Below are 16,016 nucleotides of genomic sequence, written 5' to 3'. Positions count from 1 at the left end.
CCCAACCAGCAGCAGCCCACACAGTGGAGGATGATTAACAGCCACAGGTATTGCAGGTACCAAAAGTTGGCTATGTTGTTAGTTTTAGTGTACAGAATGTCCACCAGCAGGATTTAACTAAACTCTATGTTAGTAGTAAAATATTTAATGGAATTGTGAAGGCTCTTGCTTGATAAAACGCTGTTACGATAAGCAAAGATATTTTTGAATTTTAAAGGACATATAAATAAGCATCATTAACCACCTGGTTTATTAAGTATACAAGATTGATGTACTAGCTTTTGTTGGTTTGACAGACATGTTACAAAATATCTAAGTAAGATAAAGTACAATACATGCTACTTCAGGATAGGGCTCCCTTCTTTTTACTTGTTTGCTTATCATCAGAGCTTTGCATTCTTCAACTTGTGGAGGCAATACAGTCTATTTGAACTGCAAGTGCAGAGCATGCAGTCTATACACAAAATCACAGAAATTCTACTTTACTAATAAATGGGAAATTATGGCTGATGGAGGCAGGTTGAGAGAGAGAGAGAGAGAGAGAGTGTGTGTGTGTGTGTGTGTGTGTGTGTGTGTGTGTGTGTGTGTGTGTGTGTGTGTGTGTATGTGTGTGTGTGTGTGTGTGTGTGTGTGTGTGTGTGTGTGTGTGTGCACGTGTCCAGAGAGTAAAAATGCCAGCACAAAAGGTATCTTTAATTGCAGTGCATTAACTATAACTCCACTGCATTTTAAGCTATTTAGAAAAGAACTTTTTTGTTCCCACTCTGATGACTTGCTTTTGGAATTTAAATTGTATGTTAGAAAACTAAATCTTAACCTAACTTACGTTAGATGTATCATACCTCATATCACAAGATTAGCAAGGAAAAGTATGATTAATCTACCTTTACATCCTATATTAACACTTTTTGAGAAGAACTGAGCTTCAGATGTCACAACTACAAATTGCACACAGCATTATAAATAGCCCCAACTCCTGCCCTGCCCTTAAGTTACACCCTACACATCCAATTGTAACATTTGAAGCACACAACAAAACCTTCTGCAGGTAACTAAGCCAAACAAAAATATTGGAAAAATACTTTATAGTCATTCAATTACATACTCATGGAACAAGCTTCCATTGTCCCTTTGATCCACTACCAAAAGTGGCTAATTCAAAAAGCAACTAAAAATTAATTTTCAACATGCATAGATCTGTACTTGTCATGAAATTACCTAATGAATTTTTCTTCTTCTCTCAATTAACATATCTGCCTGGTCTCTACCTAATTGTCTCTGTATATATTCCTCTCTCTACAGTTAGTACCGATGCTATTAAATACATCTTTGTTTTACTATGTCATGATGTTACTCTGATTTTTTTTTTATTTTAGACATTACTACATTCCTTCTAAATAACTTAATGCTATCAAATTTCTCAAACATATTGCTACTGAATTCTCAAAAAAACATACGTTTGCCTTGTATATATTCATATTGTATATTGCTCTCTTTTTGTACTGTTTAGTATCTTACAACTTGAACTATTACTTATTTTCTTATTTTTTTTAATTACTTTCCTGGAGGTTTTCTCCTCAGGTCTCCACTGAAAAAGGTCTCTCTAAGCCCAGTCAGACTAACCCAGTTAACAAATGTAAAAAAATAAAATAAAAAAACAAAAACCGCAAAGCATATTAACGAGCTACAATCAACAAAATTGCCAAAAAAGAGATTTTATGACAAATGAAGAAAATCAACTTTTGAATGAATCAGCAGTCAACAAATCAGTAAGAATCATGAAGCCAGCCAAGAGGGGAGGTGTAGTCTTAAAGGGTCATATTGATTACATCATCAGAATGGACTGTATGTTGGCAGATACTATTTTTTATCAAAAATCATCCAGAAATAAAATTAACATATCCTACAATACTACTGACTGGATGTTGAATGATTTGATTTTATAAAAACTAATACAAATTAAATTGTACAACTTCTTGACATAAAAATCTCTAATAATTCCATCCATCTTTGAAATACAAAAGGTACATATGAGCACAGATAAACACACATTAAGACATATTGGGTACGAGACCATGTCAAAGATGTAATCAATGTGAATCTATAGATATCAGGAGCACTTTTGTCCATCCAGTTTCTAATTATACTTATACTCTTCATGCGATAGCTGATTGCCAAACAGAACATGTCATATATCTTGCTAGATGTATGTCTTGCTGTGCATTTTACATAGGTAAAACCAACAGGAGACTAATGGAAAGAATTAGGGAGCACCTTTATCACATACGGACTGGGTCTGAACATAACGCATTGGCTAGACATACACTCACTGCAGGACTAACACATCAATTTAAATTTTCAGTGTTACAGGTTATTACCCCCAGTACACAGGGTGGAGATGTTAAAAATTACACTGAACGCTGTGAAGTGAAATGGATAATTAGATGTAGAGCAGAAAAAACACCAGGGCTTAATGACAAGGTGCCCTTAAAACCCATTTTATATAACAGGAGATTAAAAGTGACTAGATAAATAAAGTATAAATGTTATTATTTGAAGGGATTAATTTGCTTTTTGATGTATTAAATGATTTTTGATGTTATACATCACATATATATATATATATATACATAGATTTTATTTTACATTTTTTATGGTGCGTATTTATTATTATATGCTTCTTACGTAAGATACATTCAATTGGTTAGGATGTTTTTAAGCACCTGAAGCATTTTTACTTTAGCATTTTTGCTTTTTTATATTTGTTTGATGTAGGTTTTACAATAATGTGATTGTATTTATAACTTGTTATATATTATAGGATGAATTTGTAGAGCAGCGTAGTATTTAATGACAGTAAAGGAAATGATGTCATCTTTTAACTGATTAAGTATGAGTAATTAAATGTTAAGGTATATAAGCATCTGTTTTCACTTGTACTTTTACGGTCCGATGAAGCCTATATGGTGAAAGCACTTACCGACTTGTATGAATAAAAGTATATTGAGTTTATTAGTATCGTATTCAGCAGCTTTTCCTGAAAAGATTATGAAATTGTCTTTATTACTTTTCTGGAGCATTTAAAGAACGGCTGTGCATTGTTCCTGTGGATGTACTTTATCTTATCTGTTTTTATTTTTGTTTTTCATATCATGGGAACATTTGCTCTTTGGTGGTGCTTCTTTATATTTTTATTTTTATTTTTATTTTACGGAGGACTTCTATCATCAGATAGAAGGTATGGCTATGGGGTTACATCTGCCCCAGTACATTCCAATCTGGTACAATGGCAATAGGAAAGGACTTATGTATTTCAGTCACCTTATAAACACTGCATTAAATAATATTTAAGATTTTTGGATTTTTGGATGACACCTTCTTAATGCATTCAAGGGATGAAATAGTTTTAGCAGATTTCTTTTTGCATATTTAGAATCTATACCACATCCTTTTTAAAATGTGTACACAATAAGTCCAAGAATAAAATTAATTATTTAGATGTAATATTGTAGAAGGACGTGGAAAACAGGAGATTCTGTTCCTCGATATACAGAAAACCAACTTATTCAACACTTTCTTACATTTTTCTAGTAACCCCCATACATATCAGAAAAAGAACCTAACAAAAGGACAAATGATTAGGCTATCAAGGCTAGTGAGTAAAGACCATGTCATTTTGGAAGAACTTGCTAAAATGAAACAAATGTTTATTGCAAGGGATTATCCACACAGAGTCATAGAACAGATATCTATAAAAATAATGGAATGTAGAAATGCTTTGCCCCTTTATTAAGAAATATTAAAGTTAGTCCAAGGACACTAAATCAAAACAATAATATTTTTTTCTAGCACAATGGTTGTTCTAAGTGTGCATGGTGCAGCAAATTCTATAGTGATGGAAATTATTAGAAAAAAATTGGAAGTATGTAGTGATAAGAAATGCCAACATTAAGGTCTTACGAACAAGCCCTAGAATTGTCTATAAGGCAGCAAGAATTTTTAAGGGATATTTGAAAAGAAAAAAAACAGACTTTAATGGCTCCCAGTGGAGGAGGAAGTCAAAGTGTGGTGCATGTAAATATTGTAAATATATTCATGAAGGCCCATATGTAATTGTAGCCAACCATCCATGGACTATATTCTGCCCTGAAGCATGTCATTCTAAGAGTAAAGCCATAGTTTACTCAGCAAACTGCCTCTTCTGCGGTGCCTTTACATGAGTTAAACAGAGAGGCATTTGAGACAAAAGGTATATGAGCATCAGAATGATATAAAAAAGGTTATTAGCAATGCATTTTATAAACATTCTACTCAATGTGACAACTTTGAAATATTTTTGTTTTTTTATTATAGATAAAGTTGATATTTCTCCTAGGAGAGGGGGTTGGAGAAACATTAAAATACAAATCTATGACAAACTCACAAACTGCTGCAGTCCAAACTATACAAACTGAAAAAACTGGCAACCAAGTATAGAAAACACTCAGACCTTTAATAAAACAGTAAAAATTATGTTACAAAGCGCTTCTCGTCTAGCTCAGTGGCTAGACGTCCTCAGGCAATTTCAAATTGTAACAAAGTGATATTTAAGTGTTCAATAAATTAATCACATGACTTCTACACATAATTATATATAATTAAGTTGTCTGTTTAAATTTAAAAAGACCACTATCACCAAATAAATGCTGTTAAAAATATAAGTATGTTGAATATATGAAATAATTCTCCCTTAACAACACCACTATCAAAATATTTTAAATAACTAATTCACTCACATTGTACAAATAGCTGTCACATCAAAACAAGCCATGTGATTAATTTAACACTTAAATATCACTTTGTTACAATTTGAAATTGCCTGAGGAAGTCTAGCCATTGAGCTAGACGAAAAGTGCTTCGTAACATCATTTTTGTTGTTTTATTAAAGGTTTGAGTGTTTTCTACAAAAGGAACTATGGTGGCAGCTGCTACTGAATGCAATCCAACCTTCTGGCATTAGTGATGCAGTCTCTCTAGATTTTTATTCATCATGTAATGTTTTATCATCACAATTTGTTTTAATATAATTCTAAGTTTTATTACAGATACTTCTGCATTTTTCTGTTACTCAGACTCATGAGTGACTAAACATATATACATATTTTATTAAAGTTTTTAAATATGCATGTCTCTTTAAGAAAGAGAGGTCAGCTGTCATGTGATTATTTCAGTTGCTTTAAATACAGCAATTAGTACTGCTTTTACCAGATTCGGATGAAGTCTGTTTCAACTTGTATACAGATAATAAAACATATTTCTTCTTGGATTGCCCTGATGTATCTCATCTTGTCAGCATAGTTGTTTTGTGTTTTTTGATTCCTGGTTAACACACTGAGTTGTGGAGCAAATGTTTGCTGCATTTATACTGTTGACTTGCTCTATGAATATTGAGTCGTAAGAAAATTTACTGGGCATGGCAGCATGTTCAGAGACTAGGAAATTTTCAGAAGGGTGGCACAGTATGAGCTGTCATTTAGATGAGAAAGGAAAGTTTACTGGATAATGTAACAAATCAAGAAGTAGAAGGTGATTGGCTGATTCTTGTGATTTGTGTGTATAAAAACTAGCCATTAGACAGCCATGATTAGGTTTGCTTTGTAATATCCAAAATGCTGCTGCTATCCTGCTCATAAACAAATCTGCTTTGCTGCAACATGATAACTTTGTCTCCAGAAAATTTTGTTTTGTGATATCTACACTTTCTGATTTACAATTATGACTGATATATATTCAGTTGGGATGGATAATTATGCTATGAACTGTATTACTTCACAGGTAGCCACTGAAAGTCTACAACAAAGTTTTAGTATATTTCAGAAATGTTTATATCTGATATATTGTTTTCTACAGGAATTATACATCTTGACTTTTTGTCAGCACATAGTGAACAGGAATAAAACAGTCATACACGGTATGACTTTATATTCATGAACTAACATTCTTAATATTGCACTATGTGTTTTCAACATTCATAAAGTTTGTACTGTTATACTATATAACACATGATTATAAGTAAAACAAGTAACAGGACAAACTGTATTCTTGATTCTCCATATGTATTTACAAAATGGCATACTATATGACATAGTAATCCGTGTGACTGCAATGCACATGAGATTTGGGTGAAACATTTTTTAATTCTGATATTAGTTTCTTCCATGAATCTGTATTACCATAGTGAAGACTGAATGATTATAATTAAGTAAAATGGACTGTAAATATGCTGACCTCATTTGTACTATACTTTTCAGCTGGAGGCACTTCCGGGGATACTTTTCCTGTTGCAGTATGGGCATGAACTTTCTCTTTGTTTTTTCGAAAAGAATCTGAAAAAAAAGTATGACCTTATACATAGTTTAATATAAAGGCATTCCGTAAAGTATTTACATTTAAACTCAGTTAGCAAAGAAGTACATAATGGCTCAAAGTGTATTTTAGGTGGCTTTCTGATACTTTACGGAAAATATATTTTAAGGAATAAGAGAAGCAACTACTTTCAAATATTTGCAATTAGCTACAGTTACATTTTGCTGTTATATGTTGTCTAGGCTGACACAGAAGAAGAGACAAAAAGCTCCATATGTGAATGTCAAGCAAGCAAAACAGCACTACACTGAAATAACATTTATTTATTTATTTAAATTCATTAACCAGGGCACAGCACTAATCACAGATGGCCATGTTCAGTCTCAGCATAGAACAGTAACATTAAACATAATCAAAAAGTGGTAATGAGAAACATTTAGTACAGTTTTAAGTGAAACAACATGAAGAGCTGTGATGCACAAGGGAGACATTTAGAGACAGACATAATGAGGTCACAATAAAGGAGAAATGGAATGGTATGTAAAGCATGCGCATGACTACATAATGACATGCAAATGAGGATCTACATGTAAACAGGTCTCTTTGCATAAGCAGATAATGAAAGGAAATATTTCAGAATGCTTGAGTGATGTATAAACCTAGTATTGTGCATTACTGTGGTTGGGTATTCTGACCGCCATGAATCTTTGGTGCACAGGAACTATACTGGCAATGCAGTATTAGGAATAGTAACAGTTATAAATGAATGAATGATTGGCCACCTTTGGAGACAGTGTTCATGACACTGGGGACTGTTGTTTTCTGTGGCTGAGACAGGCCTGCCACTTCTAATATACCATCACCTCCTTAACCAGAATATTATTAATGACTACCTTGTGAATAAGGAAGACCGTATGGAAGTTAGTAGAGAGATACCCATACATGCAGTCAACATGGATGTGTGGACTGCCTATCCCTGTGGATGTGAAAGCATGTCCAGGATTTACCATACTTGCTTTAAGGGAACTTAGAGGAATGTTGCCAGCATCATCTGCACATATACTATACCAGTTCCATGATGTAATGCTGAGTCATTTTACAAGATAGACCATTTTTTTCTGAGGACCTGGGAGGCACTGATTCTACACTTACTGCTATCAAGGCTCCACCTGTTCCACATAGAGTCTAGTGCATCAGACAGAATGGCTTCCACTCCATCAAATGCCATGTGGCATGCAATTATATACAATGTGTCCCTGCACCACCCAGTGCACTGGGAATTTTATACAATGTGTCCATGCACCACCCAATGTACTGGGTATTCTACACAATGTGCCATGCACCACCCAATGTACTGAGTATTATATACAATGTGTCCATGCAGCATCCAATGTACTCAATATTATATACAATGTGTCATGCAGCACCGAGTATACTGGGTATTACATACAATGTGTCCATGCACCACCCAACGTATTGGGTATTATATACAATGTGTCCCTGCACCACGCAATATACTGGGTATTATATACAATGTGTCTATGCAATACCCAATGGACTGGATATTATATACAGTATGTCTAGGCACCACCCAAGCAGTTTAATTTATTCTCACATCTATCATGTGTGATCTCTATCACAGCTTGGTGTAGGGTCATCTAGTTATTAGGTGCACACATTGCTGCTTATAATGGCCTTTAGATACACTTTCCATTCAAGGAATTGTATGAGGTCACACATAATGGTATCCACTGTTGTGTGCTGCAACAGAGATGCTGGATATTCTTTGGAAACGTGGATGATTACCCCATCCAAACCACTCTGACCATGACTGAGATGGCTTAAAAACAATGCACATTTGTAGACACAGAACATTACTAAACATGTGCCTGGACTCCTAAAGGCATGGTTCTTCTGTATGGCTGCATCTGGTTGTACACTGCGGTGTGTATTGTGTAACATAGTGCAAACCATTGATATCTGGCTGCGGGTTTCTAATGCACACCGCAGTGTACAACCAGATGTAAACAAACAGATACAGCAACGTGTGGACATTACACTACTGTCTGAGAGACCAGTTGCAGCAGCAGAGGAGGATTTGAGTGCAGAGTCATCAGAATAACAGGATGCAGCAACACCTCATGCAAGGCACAGGCAGTTGCAATATACTTCCTCAATGACAAATAAATAATGCATGGTCTACAACTATAGGCCATAATACAGTCCACACAGGAAAAAATAATGCAAGTAATATTAGGTCCAGGTTATGCAACAGAGTGCATTTTATGGCCATGTTGTGCATTAGGCATTACCTTACCCATACAAATTAGACTGTTGGCAGAGCACAGTCATTATCATCATTTGCATGAGGAGTGGGTCACAAAGACAGCTGACAACAATGACAATTGCTCAATAGTCATGGGGTTTGGTTGTGGTTACTATTATATGGGTGTGAGGTTGTTGGGTGTCAAGGATCACATTCTCCAATGTGTGCATGTGTGAGAGTGTGTGTGTGTGTGTGTGTGTGTGTGTGTGTGTGTGTGTGTGTGAAGCTACTATTTCTCAAACTTTGGCTATGTGTACTACATTGGTCTGCAATTTGATGGCATTGTGGTAGGGATGGTAAAGCATTTCAGAAGAATCATGCACAGGAACCCCAACATAGTGTCTCATGTTGGGTGCCAGATGTATGGAATCCTAATCTTGGACAATGGCCATGGATAGCCCTGATGCTCTGTCAGACAGCTTAGAATAGTAATTTTGTAGAACTGAATGTGTGGGTTGATGGGGCTTCCCACAGTGGGAGACCAAGAGGCATCATCAGTCATGACTGTGAGATCGGGCACACCCAAGTGTGTGACGGCAACATCAGACAATGGTTACAGTAGATGTGGTCTTTGGAAATGTGTCATCTGTGTATGGCTCGGCTGTGATAGTCCCTCGTGCCTCCAGGTCCTCACACATCCATGGCCCACATGGCCACCAGAGAAAGAATGGAAAGCTGCTAACTTGTGTCATGGATATACCAATGGATGATGGATGATGGGCTACTAAGGACCTAAGCAACATTATCTGCTCCATCTAGTTATATGCCATGTCATTTTGCCGGTTCTGCAAGTCATCCTGAAGGCCATGCAGGTGTTGCATGTCATCATGTAGATCATGTACCACACTCACCACCTCTACTATAGTTTGTGTTGTAGCTGTCTGTGCCTGAATCACTCACCTAGACATCTGCTGACTGTTGCCTTGTGTCACCCCTGGAGTCAAGTACATCAAACAGAATGACTTCCACTCCATAAAACACCATGTGGTATGCAATGTACTGGGTATTACATGCAGTTTGTCCCTACACCACCCAATGTACTGAGCATTACATGCAATGTGTCCATGCACCACCCAATGTACTGTGTATTATATACAAGTCATGGCACAATGCCCCCAAACATGCATATTCCCTACTATGTTTGCACACATGTCAGAAGCAGTGTAGGTAACAGATGCCATTTTTGTGGCAATTTGTTTGTAGACTGGATAGAGCAAACAGTAACAGGATGTCAAGCAGTAAACACTGGCAAGGACAGATGTCTGTCCTGCTCCTCCTCTGTCACATTGTTAATGTGTGAGACCTCCAATATTAGCATCACTGAAGTACAACTTATCATTATACTATGCCAAGTGCATGCTGTCATCATTGTTAGCTACAGGTAACCTGTGGACATCTGAAATGTTCCATCTCCTTGTGGTGGAACCTTCTGCAGTCGGCAGAGCTCTCTTGAACATCTAGAGGACAGGAAGGCACTACAAACATTGGTGAGGGTTGCAGAGAAGGTAGTGGGTACCATTCTTCTATTGATGCAACAATTTTACTCTGCAAGAAGCATCAGAAGGGCCACCAAAATAATACAAGGCACCACGCATAAAGTGTATGGACTGTTTAAGCATCTGGCATTAGGTAGAAGATATTGGAGCATCTGCTGCAGGACTACCAGATTCAACAACAGTTTCTTCCCGACAGTGGCCAGACTTCTCAACTCAGGTATAAGTCCCAGAGAACTGGACATTAAATAAGCCAGTTCTTTCTTTTATTTTTTTTTGTTCATAAATGCCTATAGGCTGTTGTACAACATACATACCTCACAAATTCCAAGTAAGTGCAATATTAATTTATATCCTCTCTATCAAGTGCAATATTAGACAGTCAACTTTAGGCAATGTGAAATCAGTTATGTATATTTTTTTATTAAAATGGGGCAGTTATTATAACTTAGGGGAGGGTATGCTTATTCTGTATTCAAGTGTTGGACTTCTTCTGCTCTGGGAGTAGGATTGTATCTGTTAGTTGTGTTTATTCTTTTACATGTATGTCTTTTACTTTCTGTTTGTAATCCCAAGAATGAGCCGATGCACAAAATTTCGTTTAGGCTACATGTGTGTGGACCTACATGACAATCAAGTTTACTCTGAATCAATGGAAACTCTAAATTGAAAAAGATAACATGCCTGCAGCAGTGAAGCACATTCCTCAGACTATAGCACATATGCTGGTATATAAATTCTGTGAATATTACATGGATGTATACATACCATGAGGCAGAGGATAGTGCAGTTGCAGCTTGCATGTACCTCTCAAATAGCTGTGCAGAATTGTTTTACTGAACATGTCTCCCTCACTCACAGATCAATGTAGGCCATGGAAATGTACTTGCTAGCACTAATCTGGTGCCTTCCCTACAAACATGTGGGCAGCCATTCCCAGCCAAACTGCAACATTGAAACCACCACTGAGTATGAATGTCCATTCACCATCCCCAGTCAGGGATACCAAGATCTGTTACACCTCTAGGAGTTATTTCTGCGTGGGTGGTTCACCTCCAGGGTGGGCATGTCCCTGGAAACGTCTAATCCCTTGGTCTTGGTCTCCGCTTCTCCACACCTGTACTACAATTTTATTATGGCCATTCACAGTACTAAAGTCCTGCACCACCCCCTGCCATACCTGACCCCGAAATGCCTTGTTGGTTTTACTTTTGTCTAAGATGAGCTTGCTATGTGCACATAGGTACTGAGTTAACAACTCAGCCTGCTGGGTAACACACTTTTCCAACATTATCTCTGTCATGGCCTATGACAAGAAGTACAGTATGTGCTATATAAGTCAATTAGTGTGTGTACACATGACTGTCTTTGGCTGATCCATATGTACAAACATTGACTACTCCCCACAGATTTGGTGCCAATGTACCTGCCTGCTCTCCTGCTGCGACTATTTCCCTGTCCCATACTGACAGCATTGATAAACATGTTATCAGTAGTTACAGTACTACATCATTATGTTGACTGCATGTATTGCTGTGAATAGCCTATACCTCCCACCATCCTTTGTATTCATAGCTCTGCTTTCCCCTATGTAAAAGGTCACCATGTACTCTCTACCACACTCTGCCCTGTGTGTGTGTGTGTGTGTGTGTGTGTGTGTGTGTGTGTGTGTGTGTGTGTGTGTAGGTGGGCTACAATCTGGATCCTTAAAGTTGGATATTCACATGTTATCCTTTGTTGTTTTCTCTGCCACAGGTTACCCTCGCACACAGCTTGATATGTACCTGTCATGCCTTATGCTGTATTCCCTGCCACAGCTTCCCCACCCCCACACATCTGGACATGTAACTGTAATTCCCCTTGTACTGTGCTCCTTCCCACAGATGTGTTACAACTGGACATGCAACAGCCATGTCCTTGTGTTGTGGTCCCTGCAACAGGCTCCCCCCACAGTTGGACATGCAACTGTTATGCCTTCATGTTGTGGTTTCTACCACAGGTCTCCCCACAGCTGGGCATGTAACTGTGCCCCTGTGCTTTGTTACCTCCACTACATCTATTGGTTGCCCACATCACTGTAGCTGAAGTCCACCACAGGTATTCGGTACAGTGCAAAGGTAGATTACCAGGCATTGTTTCTTCCTTCTCCATGCATATAACAGAGTGCAGTATCTTTTTCAGTGATATCTTGAGTCTTGACTTGTTTGTCTTAACACAGTTTTCTACATATACTGAAAATGCTAAAGAACAAAAAGAAAGATGATATATCCTAATCAACAAAATAAAGATCATAAAGACAAGGATTAAAAGAAAAGGAAAGAAAATTGGAAATTTCCCAAATATAGAAGCAAGTATAGCAAACTTCTGGAACAACCTCATGCTGATCAGGATTTGATGAAGAAGTGGTTAAGGAGACGTGAACTGAAACCAAAAGATGAATGGCTAATACTGGTGGCACAAGACAGTGGGTTACATACATGATGGTTTACAAAGTCCATTGAAAAGTGAGAGAAACAAACAAACGCAGGTTCTGAACAACAGAGCTGGAAACAGTCACACATTTCATTGCTAGGTGAAATACACTCACTGCTGAGGGTCTGTAAATTGAATGGGACAATAATATGTCCACACTGTTGCAGTAGGGATTGCACAGACACTACAATACATAAATAGCTGAGAAGCATTGGAAATGTGAACCACAAAGCATTGTAGACAATGATGAAGTTTATATCATATGGGATTACCAGTTACCTACAGTTTAAAAATAAATGCAAGAAAACCCAATACAGTAGTCCCAAAAAAGAGACACCTAGCAATTATAATGGCTTACATACCAAGTGATACAAAGTCTTAAAATACCAGGATTTGTAAGTACACAGGAGAGCAATATGGAGGAAAGATAACCAGGCAGTCCCAATAGTAGGAGAAGCAACAGGATTATCAAATAAAAAAAAAAAAAGAATTTGCAATTCTGCTTAAATATGCTACCAATGCATGTAACCCTGCATGATCTGCAAAAAGAGGCAATTGCGAGCACAATGCAGATACTGAGAACAGCACTCTTGCTTAATATTAAAGACTGAAGCAATACTGATTTCATAAACTTTAATTACACCCTGACTTAGCAATGTGTTTAATTTCCATCAAGGTATGTAAAAATCCTAAGCATACCGATAAATTAAAAAAGAGTGATTGTGCTTTACGTCATGCTAAAAATGGGCCTTCTAGCTTTTCAGTTATTTTAATGGGAGAATTTAGCATGATCATGTCTGAATCCCTACTGTAATGCATTGTGCTATGACATTCAAGCAATTCTTGCCTGCATACCCTGCTTGTTCCTGTGCTAATGAGTCAAGAGCACAGTATGCTTGTCCACATAACCTGTTATGAATGTAGCATGGCAAATCTGCACTAGAGATACATTTGTTATTGCACCATTGCTGCCTTATGCTTAGCATCATATGACATCCTAACATACAACATTGCACACAGCATTACCATTTTGCTCCTCAAGTGTGACTGTTGAATGGCCATAGCCACCTCAGATGTTCGATACGGTGTAAGTTACTGTGTTTTAGGAGGTTGTTGAACTTAAATAAATAACAGCAAACTAAAGCAGATACTGTGCAAAAACATGTTCTACGTATGGAGAAACCTAGGTTATGTCTATGTATCTCAAAGATACCCAAATCCTCTTCTTTATTTTACTTTGCTCACTTTTAAAATACAGAAAAAAAATTATAAGACTAATGCTCTGTAACAGATTCATAAAAGGAAGGATCAGATACAAAAGAAACAGACACTGACAGAGGCTGATATATGAAAGAAAGTTCAGATGAGTGAATTTAAGCTTCACTAACTTTATTTTTATCCTTGTATTTCATTGGCCAAATACCTTTCCTGTCAAATTTCATTTATTTATATTCTTGTCTGTCTTAGAACAAACAATTGTCGTGGTTAATAAGTTCACAACAAATTAAAACCTGAGCAAATTCATGCATTCATGGAAAAAATACAGTATATCTATAGGTGGGGGTGGCTGAGGTGAAATTCCTTGAGTGTCAGTTGCCTGAAGCCCAATATGACGCGGAGGAACGTAATATTAATCACAGTTTTCCATAGAAAATCACTGTTGCTGCATTTTTAAATGAGCACTGGCAGTGATTCACTTCTTTTGGGAGATCACTGTCTAGTTTGAAATACTGTGGCTTATTTTATTCATACCGCAAAAAACAAAAAAGCAAAAAAAAATGCTAACCTCTTAGCACACCCAGCAAGGTTGTTTACCCTCCAGAATGCAGTCCCAAATGTGGCACGTTCGGCATTATCATCAATCGCAGACGTTTTGCACCCTCAACCTACACATGCTCACACAGCCTCATTACAGCAACTCGCGCACAGTTGGCACTAAATATAAGCGCAAGCCAGTGCCAGTTGGTATATTTTGCCAGGGTGCTCCCCCTTCAGCAAAACGAATCGGGGATTTTGAAGGTGTATGCACTATGTGACCGTGCAATTTGTTTTGCACCTGCTCTTACTTATAATAATCTTGAGCGGTTTCACAAGTCATGGGGACAGTCCCACTCTTGGCTAGTGTGTCCAGCGACAAAACCTAAAAAATGGCAACTGCCCTGAGATTTTAAGACAAAATATATTTCTTAAGTTTTCTTTAATAGTTGCATAAAACAGTTGTTTTGTATATGGAACACATAAATATTTAGTGAAATAGCATAAACAATTCAAATACTACAAAATAAATTTTTATTTTAGCAAAAAAGTGAAGTTATGTCCTTTGCACTTGCTGTGGGTACGTTTTGTCCTCCAAAATCTCACAGCTCTACAAAAAATGTCCCACTTTGTGCATTTGAAAAGGTGGCAACCATAGATGTTGCAACTTGCCCCTGAAATGAAAGACTGAATACCCTCGTTCACCAACACTCACCTTTCCAGATTTCCGCACAGAAAAATGACAACATTTAAGTTTATGGCAGCAAGTACTGCACTGAGACTGAGAATAACAACAATTGCATTTTTACCTCGAGCCAGAAACGTCCCCGTGGCTAGATCCGGTCGTGCTGTAAGGGCTCTGACCTTGGAACCAACTTTCTGGTCCCTTTTTCGGTACTCGGGATCTCTGGCTGTTTTTGGAAGCCGGGCAGATAAATTACTTTCTCCTTCAACTTTAACGTCCAGGGAGTTCCAGGGTTCAGGGTGTAGGCGATGTCTAATAGCGGGCGCCATTATTTATATTTATTTATTTATTTATTTATCTATTTTCAGGAAACAAACAGCGTTTATTAAAACGCTTCTGAATCTTCTCAAATTTTAACACTCGCTTCCTTGTCCCTCTTTATTGTTACAAGAATGGAACAGTTAATCTGTTTGGATCCTGTTGCCTGAGTAGCAGTTGTCCTCATCCGCTGTAATTAAATATAATCCCGAGACTGGAAAGGAAATGTTTAATAGTTGTTTAGGACAGCCGAAATGCAGTTCCACTTTGACTGTACTAAAGAGCATAAGTGTGGCAGTTTGCAGCAACTGTTTTACAAACGAGTTCCGAATTAAAACTATGTAACAAAGACAAGTAACAGTCAACTGAATCACCAACGCATATGTCACCTTTCACAGGTTAGGTTTGGTCCTACTTTGAAATTAGATGGTAGCAAACAATAGTGAGGAAGACAATTTTGTCGAGGGACTTACGAGTACGATTGCTTGTTGCAAGCAGCACACCAAACAAGTCATGCCAGCTTTCCTGGTTGTACAAAAGCTGGACTCTCTTAGCTACTGTAAAATGAGCCAGGAAATATCAACAAATGTGCCAGTGAGATTCTCATTGTGAGAAAAATAAA

At 37.3% G+C, this 16,016-nt stretch overlaps 1 protein-coding gene across 1 annotated transcript in view; it reads right to left on the bottom strand.

Annotated features, from left to right (window-relative positions):
* The window catches only part of LOC122814935, a 548,294-nt gene extending 532,445 nt beyond the window's left edge, over window positions 1-15,849 (bottom strand). Inside the window, exons 1-2 of the mRNA XM_044087196.1 lie at window positions 15,201-15,849; window positions 6,268-6,365 (exon numbers count right to left, since the gene is read on the bottom strand). Of these exons, the coding sequence (XP_043943131.1) occupies window positions 6,268-6,365; window positions 15,201-15,405 (303 nt within the window). The 5' untranslated portion in view covers window positions 15,406-15,849. The remainder of the gene's footprint in view (window positions 1-6,267; window positions 6,366-15,200) is intronic.
* Window positions 15,850-16,016: the final 167 nt, after the last annotated feature.

The sequence above is a fragment of the Protopterus annectens genome, chromosome 11.part0, assembly GCF_019279795.1.
Source record: "Protopterus annectens isolate FY-2018-M chromosome 11.part0, PAN1.0, whole genome shotgun sequence".
NCBI lineage: Eukaryota > Metazoa > Chordata > Ceratodontiformes > Protopteridae > Protopterus > Protopterus annectens.
The sequence above is the reverse complement of the archived record's forward strand: the minus strand, read 5'-3'. Positions and strand labels throughout refer to the sequence as shown.